Source organism: Hydra viridissima, unplaced genomic scaffold (genome assembly GCF_058129835.1).
Source record: "Hydra viridissima isolate aposymbiotic clone 2 unplaced genomic scaffold, HvirCarnegie_v1 scaffold_1, whole genome shotgun sequence".
In the NCBI taxonomy this organism is placed as follows: domain Eukaryota; kingdom Metazoa; phylum Cnidaria; class Hydrozoa; order Anthoathecata; family Hydridae; genus Hydra; species Hydra viridissima.
This window is the reverse complement of record NW_028324300.1, coordinates 33,705,966-33,724,803: the sequence shown is the minus strand read 5'-3', so window position 1 is coordinate 33,724,803 and position 18,838 is coordinate 33,705,966. Positions and strand designations below refer to the sequence as shown.

The 18,838-nt window shown below is 31.0% G+C and overlaps 2 protein-coding genes across 6 annotated transcripts; one reads left to right on the top strand and one right to left on the bottom strand.

The window, feature by feature from the left end:
• LOC149894657 (uncharacterized) lies at nucleotides 1-18,125 on the bottom strand. Of its 5 annotated transcripts, XM_090092193.1 has the most exons (5): nucleotides 17,935-18,125; nucleotides 17,441-17,585; nucleotides 2,597-2,667; nucleotides 787-2,241; nucleotides 1-717 (listed from the first exon to the last, which is right to left on the bottom strand). In XM_090092193.1, exons 4-5 carry the CDS (start codon nucleotides 2,234-2,236, stop codon nucleotides 188-190), a joined length of 1,980 nt encoding a protein of 659 aa, XP_089948319.1. In that variant the 5' UTR covers nucleotides 2,237-2,241; nucleotides 2,597-2,667; nucleotides 17,441-17,585; nucleotides 17,935-18,125; the 3' UTR covers nucleotides 1-187. The 5 variants fall into 5 exon arrangements, 3 of the variants coding, with proteins under 3 accessions (XP_089948319.1, XP_089948312.1, XP_089948305.1); XM_090092179.1 differs by lacking the exons at nucleotides 17,441-17,585; nucleotides 17,935-18,125 and having other exon boundaries at nucleotides 2-717; nucleotides 2,597-2,941; XR_016453912.1 differs by lacking the exons at nucleotides 1-717; nucleotides 787-2,241; nucleotides 2,597-2,667 and adding an exon at nucleotides 12,110-17,160 and having other exon boundaries at nucleotides 17,441-17,767.
• LOC145192229 (metabotropic glutamate receptor 3-like) lies at nucleotides 12,547-16,272 on the top strand. The gene is made up of 3 exons (XM_080069433.2): nucleotides 12,547-12,829; nucleotides 12,929-13,486; nucleotides 14,044-16,272. Exons 1-3 carry the CDS (start codon nucleotides 12,547-12,549, stop codon nucleotides 16,086-16,088), a joined length of 2,886 nt encoding a protein of 961 aa, XP_079925559.2. The 3' UTR covers nucleotides 16,089-16,272.
• Nucleotides 18,126-18,838: the final 713 nt, after the last annotated feature.

The window sequence follows — 18,838 nt, the reverse complement described above, 5'->3', positions numbered from 1 at the left end:
TAATTATTACCCAATTGCTCCCCAAACCCATTTCGATATATAAATAATCATTATACATGAAATAATATTTATTTTTATCAAGAATATTTTAGTTTTTAATAACAAAATTACAATTAATAGGCTTAGTAAAAATTTTTTTTTTAAATCAACCTTCTTTTCAAAAAATCAAACAAGAAATTGTGTTTAGCTACAAAGAACTAGAAGAAGGTGGAGCTGATTCCCTCAGCAAAGCCAAAACTTCACTGGGGATTTTTTTAAAACTCTTACTATTTTTGTTATGACCTTTTCTTAATGATGTTATGACAGGATCACTAGATACAAGTAGTCTGTTAACCAGGTCGCGGTTTGTGTCTATTCTAGAAGTCTTTCTACTGAAATCTTTCCTAAACTTTTTAAAATCCTTGTTGCGGGCCTCTTGTGCCTCCTCTGACATCAGTCCAATTGGCAAGTACTGTCTAGCAATGATGGCATGACCATGAACTAAAATTTTGTGTACTGATTGTGACATGTAATACCAGGAATACTTAGATATGTAAAGTTTAAGAGCAGTAATACAAAACTCTTTAAACTTGACATTATCAATTTCAAATCCAGATGATAAAGTGACTAGAATGATGTAAAAATAAAATAAAAGAGTTTCATCTACTTTCAAAATTTTGGCAGTTAATTGATAGTCTGCAAAGGCTCGTCGGGCGGTGTTTCCATCATTACTGGTACCTACAAATTGCATATATGTGATAGTTAACCTGATGATTCATATACAAGTATTTATGTAATTTCACTTACCAGATCCTCCACTTTTTGGGAAATCCACAACCAGTCCCATTTGATTCATAAATTCTGTCTGGATACGTTTCTTCACTTGCTTAACATTTTCCTTATCTTCAATAGCTCTAGACTGCCACTTTTGAGTTTCCAGCTTGTATCCAATATGTAATACCATTTCAAAAAACCTAATCCAGGAATGCAGGCTAGAAAGACCATATTTCAGTTCTAAGTTACTAGCATTGTCCAATTTCAGCACCATTTCTAAGTTATTCATGATTTTTGGAGACACACCACACACAGAGCAACATTGAGTTGAATTAGTCACATCAGACAGAATAGTTTGAATTTTGCCATCAATCATGGTCAGTTCTATAATACTTTTGACAACCAGTTCTTTTCCACTAAAAGTAACATTAAAAATACTACATTTTTCTATTTCAGATTCTAAATATTTTGCTTCTTCTAGGACAACAGCTTTGCTTTCTTTTTGAAAAGAAAATCTTATTGGACGACAATAAGCAGTAGATGATGGCTTGTCATTACGCCATAATAGTACTTCTTTATCATTGCAGAACCCACTGAGTTCTAGTGGTGCTAAGCAAGTAATGAACAGAGATTCTTCTTTTTTTAAGTTACGATCTCCAGCTTCCTCACTACTCACTTGCTTGTACACGCTTTGCCCATTAGCCCCATCAAACCCGGCCTTGCAACGCAAAGTCAACCGGGTCAAACAATCCAGCATTGTGCTGATCACAGGAGCTTGCACCTCGCAGAGTCTTTTTACTGTATGTTTTAGTAATTCTTGTAGTGGTATTTGTGCTGAATAATCATCAACAAAGATGTTCTCTGGATAGCAGTTAGCTTTAGACAATCTTATGTTGTTGTATGAAGGATATATATGGCAATCACGTTCTTCAGCTCCATTTCTGATAAGTTGGTAGGTTGATTTTGACATGCCACCATCTATAATTAATGCCAGACCTTCATTAGGTGTATACTTTTTAAATTGACTAGAAGGTTCTGATATCTCAGCAACTTGCTTGGCAGCCTCATAATTAAACTCATTCCTTAATTTAAGCCTTGCTGAGTGGAGCAACTCATCAGTAGTAAAATTATTTATAACATCATTGAGTCTTCTTCTTTTGGTTTTGTCAGATGCGTCTTCAAAGGAGCAACTTGGTCTTCCACCAATATTATGTGATTGACTAGAATTATCAGACTCAGATATATTATTACTGTATGTAGATTTAAAGTCCTGAGCCAACCAATTTTTATTTTTACTTTCAAACTTTTTATTTCCCCGGTTTGCATCCTTCCATTTCTTTTGATATACTTTTAAAAACGCAGCACATCCAGTAGAACCCAAATTCATAGAGACTAGAATAGCTTCTACAGACATAGAAAATGATTTATCACCAGGCTTTAGTTGGTCATGCCGTATACGTTTATGGACATCACTAATCTTCATATCAACTACAAAAAAATGATTTTAACGTTATTAGTGCAACCACTATAAAAAAATATAACATAAATATGGTCATTATTTTCATTTCAGCTACATTTAATTAGGCCAGTATAATAAGCACAGCACCTATTATTACCTAAAACCAAAAAAATAGGTTTGTCGCGAATAGCATTTTACGAAAATATCTTTTTTTAAATGTTTACCAAACTTAAAGGGGCAGCTAAGAGCAGAATTAAACACCACCAACAGGCTATACATATATTGTATTAACTTATTTTAACATTAATAAGCGGTTCCAGCAGGTTCTAAACTATATGCGTCACTTTTAATAGAATATTTTAATATTATAAATAAGAATCTTACCTTTATATTTCAAAATGAAACTGTGAGTTTAATACAAGACCTTGGAATTTGTTGTGGCATTTTTCGTAAAGCTATAAAATTAAATTTTATTAATGTGTCAATTAATTTCGCATATGTTAAATAATTTAAAGGTTATTCGTTGTCATAGTTATAGGTGATATATCTATTAAAAAAATTAATAAATGAATTTCTAAATATATTCAATTGTAATTGATAATTGTACATTTATGATGTACTACCAAACTACAAATAATGTTTTAAACCATTTATTATGCTCTTATATACATAATATACTGAGTAGTTGGAAGTATTTCGAATATTTTTTTTTGAGGTTTTGTCTACCACCTGGCCCACTGTGCGGCGTCTTAATATCTTACTTGAACCTTTTTAGCAAATTATCAAAACAGCATTAATAACGATTCTTAAGTACGCATGAAGATCAAAATCTATAATAATTTTTTCTAAATAATTTTTTATTGTTTACAGAAGGGTTATTAGTTTACTCATTATCTGGCAAAACAAAAGTAGTATTGCTCTCGTCGTTCTGATTGATCTTGCCTTTGTTTACATATACCCGTTTGTGCTTTTTCATGGCAGCTATTGTTGAATGATAGAGGTTACAGATTTTACATGTCCGGTGGTCAATAACACTTTCATTTTGAGCAATTTTTTTCAGCAAGAGAATAATTATCAGCAACCAGTTCCCCCTCTTTGATAATATAATAAGTGAGAGCAATCCCCAATACATCGCCGCTCTTTTAAGAATAACAATAATGTAACTTTTTTGATTTTAGTTCAAGACCACAGTCTTGAAGCAAATAAGAAAATACTTGAAAAAACCATGTTATCTTGTTTTTTTAATTATTTCTTGACATTGAATTAAATATTTTTTAAGAAGGTATAAGATTACAGCTTTTCTAGTGTTGTTTTTACAAACTAGCTCCTTCCTTCAACTTATTTAACGTTCCAGTTAATACCTTTTCCAATAAATGGTTGAAGAATTTTTTAAGTTAAACATGGATTCAACGTCTTAGAATGGAAGAAAAATAAGCTCATTATGAATCTCAATAGGGTTTCAGCAAATTTAAGAATCTTTTCATTATTAGGACAAATGTAAAAGAAGTTTATAATCTTATATGGAAATATCAAACAAACTTGAATGAACTAGAAAGTTGTAAGAAGGCATCTTCTAAAACGAATTCTTGCTTTAGTTTTCTTATGAATCTCCTCAGTGAAGATGCCTGAGAGTACAGTTCCAATCGACAAAAACTGGTCTATTGTTACCCTGATAACACTCATTAATCCAACTGATAACGAACGTTTATTGAATACCTCCATTTTAAAGCTTTTGTTTATAAATACTTTGTTGAAATAGAAGAGGAAAACAAAAGCCTACAGTGCTGGGATTTTATTAGACCAATTATTAGACCTAAGAATCAATATCCCTAAATATTGATATTACTCTTAAAGTATTCGTAACCTCGACTGCCACGAACTGTTACGGAGAGCTTTCATTTTCCTCACTGAAAAAAAAAGAGTGTTTATTGCTAACTACAGGTATTTTAACTGTCAATTGATTTACACATAAGGGTATAAGAAATTAAACTAGTTTTGTTTAAACTTTGTTAAAAAAACTTTTTTCTATAAGTATTTCATCATGTGATTAATAATGCATTTAACTATGCATAAAATAAAAGTAGTATAAACAACTACAAATATATAAACTGTTTACCTTATCGCCAGGTTTACCCAGAAGATGTGTTTAAAAATATTGACAAAACACGTGGTTGCAAAGTACATTTTTACATGGAGTAGAAATCTTTTAATGATTAAAAATTTTATATGGGGTTTTTACACAATGAGAGTAAAAAAAAAAAAGAAAAACGCGGGAGTAAAAATCTGATGCTACACCGGTAAGACGCAGTCTTCCTGGAGTTAAAACGTAAAAGTAATCTTTTCTTTGAAAAGCGTCGAATTTCGTCCTCATTATGATTCGAGTAAATTAGTAATTGTTTTTTTATTTGCTACCATTTTTTTTTTTTTTTTGAGAACTTGATTAAGATGATCTTAATCAAGCTTTGTGTAGAGTAATCAAGCTTTATGTAGGGAAAAATGCAAAACGCACGTGTTAAGGAATATTTTTTAACTAAAATTAAGTAATGAAAATGCAAAGTGCTCACAGAACAAAATCAATTAAATCTTGCTGGAAATATTTCTTATTTCAAAAATAAATTGCATTCGAAATAAAAGGATATTTCCATAGAACTTGGGATTTTGGAAAGGAAAATAATTTGAATGAACAATCATAAAGAGTGTAAAGAAAATGCTGTTGTGTCAGCTCACGTAAAAAAAAATGTGACTTTGATATTAACCATACAGTAAGAGAATTCATAAAATTGGTTCTGATGAGAAATTTGCCCTAAGACAGTCGCTGATTACATGGGGAAGAATAAATTGATTAGAATGGCTCTTCAAGCATTTAGTATGACATAAAATCATCAGAAAGCAAAAGAATTTATTCTTAAAGCTGCTGATAACATTTATGCTATTGTTAAAAAGAACATAGAAAATGTATAGCCATATTTACATTTGACTTAGCGTCTCGTCTCAATACGAATATTTTTTTCTGGAACTGTTTGGTACACTATTGTGAAAAGTTTCATCTATTGATGGAAATTTGCACGATCGAACTTTGGGAATACTTATTCAGCACGCACGGCAATTTGGAGCGGTTTTAGCTGATCAGCTGATTAGTTGATGAGCTGATTATTCTGATTGCAAAAGTAGGGAATGGAGCAGACGATGTTTACTCAACTTGTTCGGATCAAAGTAAAAACATGATCAAAGCTTCTGATGCAATTAAAGAAATAGGAAATCAAATGATCATTTGTAAAGAGTTTTTTGAAGAAGCTAAACAGTTTAATTTTAATGATTTCATGTTCAAAACGAGAGAGAAAGGTAGATGTATTGGAAAATATTATTAGTACAATCTGTACCAATATATTTTGTTAAGTTAATTTCTGGTTTTAAGAGACTGCGCAAAGATATTGCTCAAGATTGGGTAATACGTATGATATGGTATAAGAAATATTCAAAAAATTTATGATATAAATTGAAACCAATCGAAAAAACCGCAAATTAAGATTAAATGATGTAACCTAGAAATTTATTGAGGAATATGCAAAAGCGATTGTGCCGATATTTTACGAAATGAAGATTTTTCAACGATCAGACCATGTCGGACTTCTTTTTATGATGGTTGAGGACTTATTTCTTGTACTTCTTTTTATGATGGTTGAGAATCGTGATGAACTTGGAAAAGATTATAAATGGGCACATCTAAACTTCTAGAAACAATAGGATCCTCGTTTTGCATGGAATAGTGCTGGTCATAAAGATTTCAACAACTTATTTGAGAAGTCGTGAAGTAGATCACCTATTTAAGATTCATCATTTTATAACTTACAAAGACAACTTGCACGACGAATTTGATCGACAGCCTACGAAATGTACGAAATGAATAAGAAAAATATTTGGCTCAACTTTCAGGCGTTGAAATATTATTCAGTAAATGACATTTAATCAATATTTGATATCAAATGGTTCGTAAAAAAAAAATTATTCAATTGACATTAAAAAAATCAAAAATTTTCACGCTGCGAATAAATAAAGGCTCAGTAATACTCATAAATTTAATATTAATAATTTAGATCATCATAGAATATTATGTATTTCTTCCGTTTTTTTCTTTTAAATAAAAGAAATTTAAATATTTTATTGATTTAAGCTCAAAAACTCAAATTAAAAAAAGTTTTCTATCTTTTAATTGTTCGAAAAATTTTGTATCTTTTTATTATCTAATCTAACTGATTTGAAAATCAGATTAAATAAAAAATTTTTTGTTGTTTGATAAACAATAAATAATTGATACATTGCTTTAAGGAGGAGGCCAATGTTCAAGAGTACATGTTATTCCAAATACAAGAATTCATCAACAGATAACGAATATTGTACATAGTAAACCATATATACATATATATATATAATATACATATTCCAGAATTTAATTGCATCATAATGAATATTCTTTGTTTTTGTTATAAATATGAATTTTCTATTTCGTTAATTTTAGAAAAAAACCACTCTGACAAAATCATAATTTTTTAGAATACTTAAAATGTTGCAATTAAAATTATATAACGCAGTTTTGCTTTTTTTTCAATTCAATTGTTTTTTCTTTATTTTGATGTTAAAAATTCAATACTTGCACCTAATTAATTTTTAAATTGCTTATTAATTCAATACTTGCACCTAATTAATTTTTAAATTGCTTGTTAATTCCATACTTGCACGTAATTAATTTTTGTTAATTCAAAAACAATCAAACCATTTTTTTTTTTAATGAAAACTTCGCCCTTTGTGTTTTTGTGGTGGTAGGAAGCATCCAAAACATCTTGCCTACAAGTATCTTCTGATGGTGGTCGCCGGTGGCTTCTGCCTCAACCTATGCGGCCCCTATAGTATTTTGCCATTAAAAAAAATTTTAGGGGTAGTTGCCAATTAAACTGGCAGTCAGAACGTTTTGCCCCCAAAAAATATTTTTGAAGCGGGCGCCAACCGCTGCAAAGGAAAAATGGTGGTGAGAAGATTTCCTCCATTTATTACTCTGCTGGTAGCTAAATAACTATATTCAATTCGCATTAAAATTGCTAACTGCAACATTTCGAAATAATGACATGATAGACTCTTGGTTTTTAAAAAAATACATAACATAAAAGTTAAAAAACTGCAATGATAAAAATCAGAGAATTGAGAAGAAACTTTCATTTATAGCTCTTTCGTTTGTAAAGTTATTTCATTTGATGCTTCAGCAATACTCTGCCATCATATGTTTTTCCAAAGGTCCTTGGAAACAATCATCCATTTTCTTAAGACTTTGAACCACTCTTCTTTAAAAAGTCATCTTTTTACAACGCAAACGATAACCAAGCTTACTTTTCCATTGTTTAAACGAATTTTTTTATCGTTTATGAGATAGAGAATTTATGGTCCTTCAAAAATTCCTGCTTTTTTTTTCTCTATTGACAAACCTGCAAGGCCCATTGTCTCCTTTTCTTCAAGCGCCGGGAGGCAAAAATACCACCTTTAGATTGGCAGCCGCCGGTTGAGAGATAAAAGACGGAACAAAAGGCAAAAAAATATTTATATGACGGCTCCCAATGGTTGCGGAAGAAAAGTGGAGGTAAGAAGATTTCTGCCGATTACCAACTCTGAAAATACCTTTTAAAAGATCTTTTATTAACAAAATCTACGGTTCTTCACGGTGCGTTGGAACATGCTCTAAGACCTTGCAACACATCCCCAGAAAGTTTTTTTTTGATTACCATCAGAAAACATTTCCTCATTCAAAGAATGTTTACGATGACTTTTTTTAATGGGGACCTGAGGAGAAATCACATATTTTAGGGGAGTGCCCAGGGATTTTGTTGTTCAAGATAGCTAACTAAGAGGCATGGGGCATACTCAAATTTCTACTATGTTGATACCGGTGTAGAATGAGGATGAATTGCAAAAAATTAGGGTATTTGGAGCTAAACCAACCCCGCCCCGACCCCTAACTGCCCCCTTCCTAGAACTATGTCTCCTTTAGTCATAACTTTTTTTTGCTCTATAATAAACTAGATCAAAGTTTATCGACAGATTTCAAATTTCATCAAAAAATCGTTTAAGATTTAAAACCATGCAAAGCTTAAAATGACCTCTAATTACCCCCTGATTTAAATCACATTATAAATTTTTAAACGAAAATTTATAATGTAATTTAAAATCTGTCGATGAATTTTAATCTAGTTTAATATAAAACAAGTAAAAAACTGAAAAGGGTTTTTAGGAACCATACCCTAGTGGGGATTCAGGGGATCGTTTCGAACACCACAAAAACATGCCCATGCCCCTGTATTTAGATTTTCAGAAATGTTTGTGATAGATTTATCAATTTTTCTTTTGAAGTATTTAAAAATGTTTAACATTGAAATTTACAAGCGGATATGTAATTTTCATTACTTTCTCTTTACATTTTATTGAAGTAAAAACAAAGTAAAGCAACCTTTAATTATTAACAATTAGTAAAAGCTTGTAGTTGCTTATTGTTAGTAGTTGCATAATAACTCTTCAGACGCGTTGATGTACGAACTGAAAGCATATTTTTGGCCATTATATTGACATTTGATTGATATGACCGATATATTATGCCAATATTATCAATCCATATCAGAAGTTTTTATTTGAAGCATTCATTTAAAATTTCTAAACATGCAAAAGAACATGGTGATTTTGTTAAGAAGGTTTTGTATTTGCTGCTTCAGGAAAGGCAAGGACTTAAGACCAATAAATATTGCTGAAACAACTTATTTAAATTTTAATAAAAAGAAAGAAGACTACTCAAACCTTATCAAAACTATGTTCTCGAAAGATTATTCAGCGGATAACCCTAACCTTCCTACCATGCTTTGCTCGAAATGTAGAAAAAAGCTTGCAGGGACTGATCCTTACTTCACTATGCGGCCGTGTAATTAAGGTAATTATAACTATATTGATGTTTATATTACTTTAGTTAAAATTTAGCTACGTTATTTTAGTGACTATTGTTGCTATACATATGCTATAAAATTTAGACCTGAACACCAGAGTTATCAGAGGTAAAAAAAATGTGAATGTTTTATTTGTAAAAATGGGCGCAAATCAAAAATGGAAAAAATATTGGCTCCTATGGTTAAATGTGTGTCGGGAAAACTTGTTTATCAAGGCGCTGAAGATGTTTTAAATAAACTTGCAGAAAGACTAATTTGTCAAGATTCCTATCCCCAAGTGGGAAAACGAATTCCACATCCCTGTACGAAATTAGAAAGACAAAAGAATTGTATTCCCATTGCAAAGTCAACATCCCCAAACGCAAGGAAAAGTTTTGTCCAGTTCTATCAAAGATTTAAGCACAAATCATTCAGGGAACACCTTAGCTTTGAAAACTTTTGGTCCAAAGCAACTCACTGTCTCTTTCGGAAAGACTGAGGGTAAAAAACCTTTCTTTGCTTTAGATAAATTGAACAAACGTCAATTAAAACTACATGCCATGTAAGTTTTTGTTGCTTAAAAATGGTTTTAAAAATAATTTTATTATGATTTTAAAGCGAATTTTTTTAATAACTTCATTTTGATTGCAACATGATTGAAAGTAGCACAATTTCTGAGAAGTGAGGCAGGACGGAAAAGTATGGAATCTGGTTTTAATTATTAAAACTGGTTGAGAACATCGAAATGATTGGATAATTATTCAATGGTGATAAAGTCCCATTGCTATTAGAATTAAATGAAAGCAAAGAGGTAAGTAAACTATTACCAAAAAAATATTTTTTGATAACTAGATTGCAATTTTTATAATTTTGATTTTTTATGGATGTATAGTTGGTAGAAAAAGATACTCCTATTGTGTATTGCAATGACATTAAAGAGCTTGTAGCAATGGTACTTCATCACAGAAGAAGGGCAGGGATTCCTTAAAGTTACACTGTCAATCAACCTAAAACCAGAGTTAAAAACCAATAAAATTCCAGAGAAATTGAGCAAGTGTGACGGATATGCGTGCAAATATTTTAAAGATTCAAGTGTCCACAATCCTTGTATATTAGCCATTTTGCCTTCATTGAACCAAAAATATCATAGTTTGCGGTTAATTTTGGATAAGCTGAGCATATCATCCTTAGATTACACAGTATCTGAAGATCTAAAGGTTTTTCTTCAAATGGTTGGAAAACAAACTGTAACATCAATGCACCCCTGTCCGTATTTGCATGACATCGTCTCCTGACTTTCATAAAGCTGATCATTATACTCTATAATCTTTGTGTAGATTGTACGACCAATGGATGGCTGATGGTGCAGATTTAAAAAAAGCAAAAAAGTACACAAATGTTGTTAATCCCCATTTATTCACAGGCGACAAAAAAAAAAAAAAAAATACTAGAACTTGAGGTTAAGCAACATATAATCGAATTCATCGACATGAAAGGTGAAGTCTTAAGTATGATAAATGAACTTTAAATTTGATAAAAAACAATTCATAATATTAGTAATTAAATACTCTATTTCAACAGTTGAATACTAAAATTTGCATAAACTATGACGAATATTTATTAAATAAACTTGCATTTCTTTTGTACTTTTTGTATTCTATAGACTTAAGTTACTGCACCGAACAAGCTCTCAAATCCATTCATCAGGATTTCAATCAGTTTTGGCGAATGAGAAAAGTTGGAGACACAGCCCAAACTATATGAAGGTGCTAAAAAACGCACTTGTTGCTTACAACTATAAGCACTTTTAAAGCAGCTTTCTGTTTGCAGGAATGTAGTTTGTAAACAGTAAAATATTAAACCTCCTATGAACAAACGTTTAGTATGATTTTGAAATGTAAAATATCAATCATAATCTAACCATAAAGAACAGAATTTTTTTTTACTGTAATAATTGATTGTAGCAAACCCTACTCGACCACTAATAGCACTCCCCTAGGATATGGTTCCTAAAAACCCTTTTCAGTTTTTTGCTTGTTTTATATTAAACTAGATCAAAATTCATCGACAGATTTCAAATTGCATCAAAAAAAAATTTTTCGTTTAAAAATTAAGACCATTTAAAGTTATTTCAGGGGGTAATTGGAGGTCATTTTAAGCTTTGCATGGTTTTAAATCTTAAACGATTTTTTGATGAAATTTGAAATCTGTCGATAAACTTTGATCTAGTTTATTATAGAGCAAAAAAAAGTTATGACTAAAGGAGACATAGTTCTAGGAAGGGGGCAGTTAGGGGTCGGGGCGGGGTTGGTTTAGCTCCAAATACCCTAATTTTTTGCAATTCATCCTCATTCTACACCAGTATCAACATAATAGAAATTTGAGTATGCCCCATGCCTCTTAGTTAGCTATCTTGAACAACAAAATCCCTGGGCACTCCCCTAAAATATGTGATTTCTCCTCAGGTCTCCACGAAAAAAGTCATCGTAAACATTTTTTGAATGAGGAAATGTTTTCTGATGGTAATCAAAAAAAAAACTTTCTGGGGATGTGTTGCAAGGTCTTAGAGCATGTTCCAACGCACCGTGTCTTGTTAACGACAAAATCAATAATTGTTAACTATGTTTCTCGTTTCTTTAGCCGCCGAGCAGACGAACAAGTAACGGTCTGTGCTCATTAAAACAGCCTAAGATTACTGAATTTTTGCTAATGTAATCTGAGGTTAACCGACATCCGACCACAAAACGACTGGCACACGACTCCAAAGCGACAATTTCGATGTCGCTTTGGAGTCGTGTGCCAGTCTGGTAAGCAACTTTATTTTGTACTTTACTTTATTTAAAACTTTATTTTGTATAAAATTTAGTTTAGTTTTTAAAAAAATTTGTTTACTTTATTTAAAATACTTTATTTACTTTAAAACTTTACTTTGTATAAAGCTTCATTTTGTATAAAACATCATTCTGACAGACAAGCCTGTGTTTGGCTGGCGGAAAAAAAAATCAAACTACATTTTTTTGTGTGTGTAAAGGTGACGCCGAATTAATGACATGCGTGGTGCGATGTGTTGGTGGCTGACGGTTGTGTGTGGTGGTTAATGTCGTCAATTTTATTTAAGGGCAATTAATGGTGGTTACACACGCGAGAATCAAAAATAACCTATTCTACAAAGTTTTATTTAATAAAGTTTACTTAAGAAAACTAATTTGAAAATATTTTATTGGTTAATTTTTGTTGTCTGGCGCTTCTGGTGCCAATCCCTATATGCTAATTCTGAATCTTCTTTCCATAAATTTCAACATAGACAATTTTTATGAATGATAAGTTTATTCCTAATATTAGTATATATTACATGTACTTTATAGCTAAAAGTAAATTCAAATGCAAACTTATTGGAAGTGTTTTCTGACTGTACTTTATCATTTCCTGGTGCATGTTAGACATGATGCCTGCTTCTTTATTGAAGATGATATAGAATGTAGTTATGTTAAATTTTTTGATCTTGAAAATTCTACCTACTTTATTGGAGGTATTATTCCTGCTCATAGAAGTAAAGACAATCAACATATTCTCAACGACCCAGCAATTTTATGGGCATCAGCTATTGTACATACTATACAAGAAATTAACAAAAACAGCCTAATTTTGCCAAGTATTCAGTTAGGTTGGTATAAACAAAATATCCATAAGTTTTAAAGTCTTTGATGAATGTTGAATCTATTTTATTAGTTTTTAAGTGAGAATTTTCTTTTTATCTACTCAGGCTATGATATCAGAGACTCAAGTAATAAAGTATCATGTGCATCATCACATGCATTAGATTTTTTGTTAGACCAGTCCAAACATTCAAAACTACTTGGAGTGGTAGGTCCTGCATCAAGTTCTTTAAGTTCTGCTGTGAGTACAATTTTACTTGCTGACTTTATTCCACAAGTGTCATATTCAGCAACAAGCACTGAATTATCAGAACGTTCTATATACCGTAATTTCTTACGGACTGCTCCAACAGATGCATATCAAGCAAAGGCGATGGTTGATTTGTTGGTACATTTTGAATGGAAGTTTGTATCATTGTTTGCCTCTAATGACGATTATGGTTACTTTGGGCAACAGGAAATAAGAAAAGTTGCTAAAGAAAAAAATGTATGTTTTTCAGTTGACAAAAGTTTTAATGAAGACATTGGACAGTCTGAGCTCAGTGAAATATTAGAACTGATAAAAAAGCACTCAAAGGTTGTAATTTTATGGTGTAGTGTTGATGATGCTGCGAAAATCATTAGAAAAACTTTAGAGCATGGTTTGCACAATATTACCTGGATAGGTAAGTTAAAAACCTTTTTTTTAGTTAAGAGAATTTCTTTACTGTATCTATAAATAATAAGTACAGGGCTGTTGAAAAGTTTTATAGGTTGGAGGGTAAAAAGCTCTTATGGGTTGGAGGGTAAAAATACTAGCAATACTTTTGAACTACATTTATTTTTAAAAGATCAAACAGGAAAAAATAATTATTAAAGATTAAGTGGTTTCTAAATTCAGATTTGTCAATTTTTTTGATGATTTGTGTTTTTTTGAAGCATTCAATAAACTTTTCCTGACAAAAATTACAAGTTAATGTGCCCAAAAGTTACTGTGGAGAAGAAGGCATAATTATTCACTGGATGGCATGTTCTCTCCCCCTTACTACTTCTAGCTACCCTTATATTTAAACAATTTCAATTTGTTCTTCTTAAATTGTGTGCATTTTTACCTATGGGTATGCTAATTGATATATTGTAATTAATTAAGTTTAAATTCAAAAACTTGTATATGCTGTTTAGATTGAAAGTATATCTGGAAGAATATTTTCTTACTTAAGTCTGTATAATAAAATTTCATTAGGTACAGAACAATGGGCTTCAAGTACTGAAATTATTCAGTTAAATATCAGTCAATTATCGCACAACATACTTTGTCTACGTCTTCAGCACCAAAGTATAGATAATCTTGAGGAAGATATATGGAATGCAGAGATACCAAGTGATATCAACTGTAAAAATCCATGGTATCGTGAGTTTTTAAGTACATACTCTGTTGACTGCCCTGAAATTATCAGTTTTGCTAAACTCTTGCCTAATAAAAAGCAAGCACAAGTTGTTGCTGCAGTGTATGCATTAGCTTATGGTTTACATGAATATTTAAATTGTAGTAGTACTGAATGTTCAGCAGATCCTCAAAAAATAAATTATAAAGATTTATACATGGATATTATTAAAGCAAACTTTACAATTCCAACAAGCAATTTTTCTATGAAATTTGACAGTTCAGGCGAAGTTGTATCACCAGTGTATGAATATTCCAAAGTTTTTAAAAGTTCCTTTAAGAATTTTGGCAGTTGGAAAGCTGTAAATAAAAATTTAATGGTAATAAATATAGATGAAAGTTTGATTAATTGGCCTTATAATAATATCCCAAATGCTGTTTGTGCCTCTAATTGCCCACCTGGTACATACAGAGTCAATTCTACTACATCAAAATGTTGCTGGATATGTGTATTATGTCCACTGAACACTGTTTCAAATGCTGTTAATCAATACGAATGTACTAAGTGCTCTGCAACAACTGTTATTAATGAAAATCGTACACGTTGTAACAGCCTTCTGGAAAAACGATTGCGAATGAATAAATCTGAAGGTTTGTTTATTGCGATTGGATCAGCTGTTGGTGTATTTTGTTCAGTATTTGTGTTGGCTTTATTTATTATTTATTGGAACACTCCTCTTGTAAAATCTTCTAACAGGGAAATGTCTGCAATTCAATTGCTATCCATTTTGGGATTGTTTTGTTTGTCTTTTTTATATTATATGGAACCTATTTCTAAGTTATGCATGATCAGAACAATGTTGTTTGGATTTTTCTTTACCACTGTTGTTGCATTAGTTTTCATCAAAACATACCGATTGCTTCGTGTTTTTAATGGAAGATTTACCAAAGTATCAAGATTTTTAGAAAACAAGTATCAGATTGCATTTTCATTTTTACTGGTATTATTGCAAACTATAGCTGTGTTTATTTGGTATATTTACTTTCCAGCAAAAGTAACTATTGTTACTTCTTCTAAAGTTAATCTTTTTTTTCGTGTGTGTGACCATGAAGTGTTTTGGGGAATGTCTATGTATATTTTTTTGCTTGTTATTATAAATGGTTATATGGCATTTCGAGCTCGCAAACTTCCTGAAAATTTTAATGAAGCTCAACATATTGCTTATGCAATGTTTACTCTCTGTATTTTATGGCTGAGTTACTTACCACTCTATATTAGTCTTGAGCCTCATGAAAGGCAAGTTGCATTTCTTTCCATTAATTTGGTTGCTTCTTTCTGTTCATTATTTATTCTTTACTGGAAGAAAGTGATCATAATTTTGTTCTATCCGAGTTTAAATAGTCAGCAAAGTTTTCGTAAAACTGCTGATAAAACTGTCTTGCGTAACTTTATGCAAGATATTAAGCGCTCAGATGGCACTTCTGAAAGCATTGTTCGTAGTGTGGTAATGTTTGAAGAGCAACCTCGTCATCAACGCAAGTTTTCCCTGCCATGTTTTGATACCACTGATTATGTTAGTTTAAAAGAGGGTATTCCTTTGCAAAGGTCATTTTCTCACACAAGTATTGATCATTTGGACTTTGGCACATTCCCAGTGACTACTAGTGTTTCACAAATGAAATTTGAAAAGCTCAAAGATGAAAGCCCTATCAAATCACCTTCTAAACTTTTGTTAAAAGAAAGCTCTTTAACAGAATTTTCACGACCAAAATCCCAATTGTTTTTTAATAAAGGAATGATGAGTGCAGCTTCTTCTCTGCATAGCTTGAGCTCATTTCTTACAGGGCAAAATCAGAACAATAAAGAGGAGTCCAAAGGATTGTTAAATGAGCCTGAAATGTGAATTTTGTTTTATATAGTGTCTTTTATTATTTATGTTTTAAAACTTGTTTTATATATAAATATGTGCCTAAACTCCAGAGAGTTTAAAATGGTTTTTCTTGTGATTTCATAGATTTTATGGTTTTTACATTGGTCTGATATGAAATTTAGATATTTCTATAATCTTAGTCAATACATAAGTAAAATAGCTTATTTTATTTATACTCCTGGAGCTGTTCCTTTTTGCTTTTGGTCTCTAAATAAAAAAAATTAAATCCAAAGTTTGTTGTTGGAATTTTCAACATAAGAGTTAAATTTCTTTACTTAACAGTTATTTATGTTTGGAAGTTAAATAAATTCATTTATTTAACAATATTTTTAATATTTATTTTGAGCAAATGATTAAATTAATAAAATTTATTTTTATGCTTAATACTATATTTATTTAAAGGTTGTCGGTTAGTGGTCATCTATAGTCATGAAATGAGTAGAGATGGATTTTATTATTTACTTAAGAAAATAAAATGGCATTAGTCCAGCTTATTCTAATCTAATATGGGATTGAAAAACGTTTGAAAAAATTTATTTAAAAAAATTTACCCGAACGCTTACTTTTAAGCAAAGTTAAAATTATATTTGCTGAGAGATGACGTTTATTTTTTGTGATAAAAACAGGTGGAGAATGGCGGTAGACTCGGACAGTCCCGGGTAATAAGACAACTATGGGTGACAAAAAATACATTGCCACTTTGTTTTTTTAAGGACCTAAATACAAATATTAAGTGTTTTGAAATTTTTTTTAAAACTTCGACCTCTAAGTCATGGTTCTCTGAGCGGGTTTTGCCAGTTATCTTTTGGTCTATTTAAACATTTGCCTCTAGTCTCAACTTGTTAGTAAATATCATAAAATAGCTGAAATACTGTCACGATGCTTAAAACTGAATTAATTTGATTAAATCAATTTAAATGATTTTAGTGTTAGTTGTTATTACGAAACCAAATTCAAACTTTGTGTGACTGTTTTATCTTTTATCATGTAGTAGTGCAGGTGCATCCGTCTTTGAATATCTCGCACTATGAGTAGTTAGCCGGTGCTACATTTGTTTTTAAAACGTCAAATAAAAAGAAACAAATATTATGAGGTTGTATTGCAACAATAAAAATTTGAAAAAATCATTTTATAAAAAATGACTTTAAATTTCAAACTTCTGGCTGATTTTACATAAAAAAAGAAAGTGCCGTAATCATCAAAAATTTGTTTAAAATAAATTAATATCAACATTTTTTCTTTTTTTTTTCTTAGTAATGGTTTATTTCGTTACTACGTGATTTAACAAAAAAACGTCCAAAAAAAAGCCATGAAAAAATGCTTACCAATTGCATAAAGTGGAAGCTTGTACTCTGCAACGACTTCTTGTTTATTAATTTAGTTTTAGTGCATGCATAATATTGAAACAATTTGCTTGTTATTTTGTGCTTCAGCGAATCGCTTGTCTTGATAAATTAGCATTTCTTTTATCTTTTAAAAATACAACGATATGGAGGGAATCAAAAAGGAAATAGTCAACAAAAGAGTTAACTTTAATAATTAAAAAAAGCCTCAAGAGAAGATATAAAAAGAATCGCTTTTCTTCAGAAACTCCAGTTGCATCCTTTGTTGAAACTGTTCCTCATTCTGCGTCCTCAAAAAGCTGGTTTTTTCTGACAAAAAAAATCAAGGTATTTATACTTACTGCTGGTTTCTGTCGTCTTTTACAGCATTAAATAAATATCTCTTCATTCAAAAAACGTCTAACTAAACTATTCTCTCTCTCTCTCTCTTAAAATTTACATCCAAAATTCACTTTTTACTTATATAAAATTCGTACCCAAAATTCATTTTTTCTTTCTCGCAAAATCTGTCTTTTCTTCTTCCAGCATAATTTTCTAAACCCTTTTTTTCTGGACCCCCAGATGCTTTCCCCATATATATATATATATATATAGTTAATTAATCAGAAAAAGTTATGTTTACAATTTTGTAAAAGCACCGTAACCATATCAATGTGCGATTCATGCAAATATTGTTGAAAACACTCTTGCGTAATTCGCGTGTTGTTAAAAAAAATTAATACGAATTCAAGCTTATTAAATAAAACAATTCATTTACTCAGCTTTTAATTTTCTTTTTAAAAAAATTTATCCAATTGCAACTTAAGGATGAGTCCACGGTAAAAAACAGTAGGGTGACATAATTCAATTTCTGAGATAATTCTTTTTCGAAGAAGTTTAAAAACAAAAGAGTGAGCCACTTTTTTTTAAATCGATTATATCAAGAAAACTAATAGTGGAAAAAGTATAAGGAGCCCAAGGTAGCCTAATGTATTAGGTTTCTAATAGTAATACATGAAATATCAAAACATCTTCAGGTTTTTAATAACTTGAACAATAACGCAGGTGTTGCTATTGGTTCACTCCTACCCATGAATGGGTAGGAGTGAACCAAGCAAATGGTAGGAGTAAGCCATTACATTTGATTACTAGAAAACTAAAATTAGATATTTTCTTTAACTACCCAGTAAACATCGAACAGTTGGTAAGTAGTTGGCCCGATCCTAATAACCAACTATTAGCTACAGTTGAGCCAAGTCGGCTATTTAGTTGGTACCGTGAAAAAAACGTAACGTTTTTACCAACACTTAGCCAACTGTTTTTAAACTATTGGTTGCCATTAACGGCCCAACAGTAATAAAACAGTTGGCTGACAGTTGGTACCATTACCGGCCCAACTAT

What these genes read in the sequence shown, in the direction of transcription:
- LOC149894657 (XM_090092193.1), bottom strand. Translation starts at nt 2,236, where the DNA reads ATGAAGATTAGTGATGTCCATAAACGTATACGGCATGACCAACTAAAG. An exon ending in CCCAAAAAGTGGAGGATCTG is followed by an intron (nt 718 to 786) that starts GTAAGTGAAATT and finishes TGCAATTTGTAG; the next exon opens with GTACCAGTAATGATGGAAAC.
- LOC145192229 (XM_080069433.2), top strand. Translation starts at nt 12,547, where the DNA reads ATGCAAACTTATTGGAAGTGTTTTCTGACTGTACTTTATCATTTCCTG. An exon ending in TTTGCCAAGTATTCAGTTAG is followed by an intron (nt 12,830 to 12,928) that starts GTTGGTATAAAC and finishes TTATCTACTCAG; the next exon opens with GCTATGATATCAGAGACTCA. An exon ending in GCACAATATTACCTGGATAG is followed by an intron (nt 13,487 to 14,043) that starts GTAAGTTAAAAA and finishes AAATTTCATTAG; the next exon opens with GTACAGAACAATGGGCTTCA.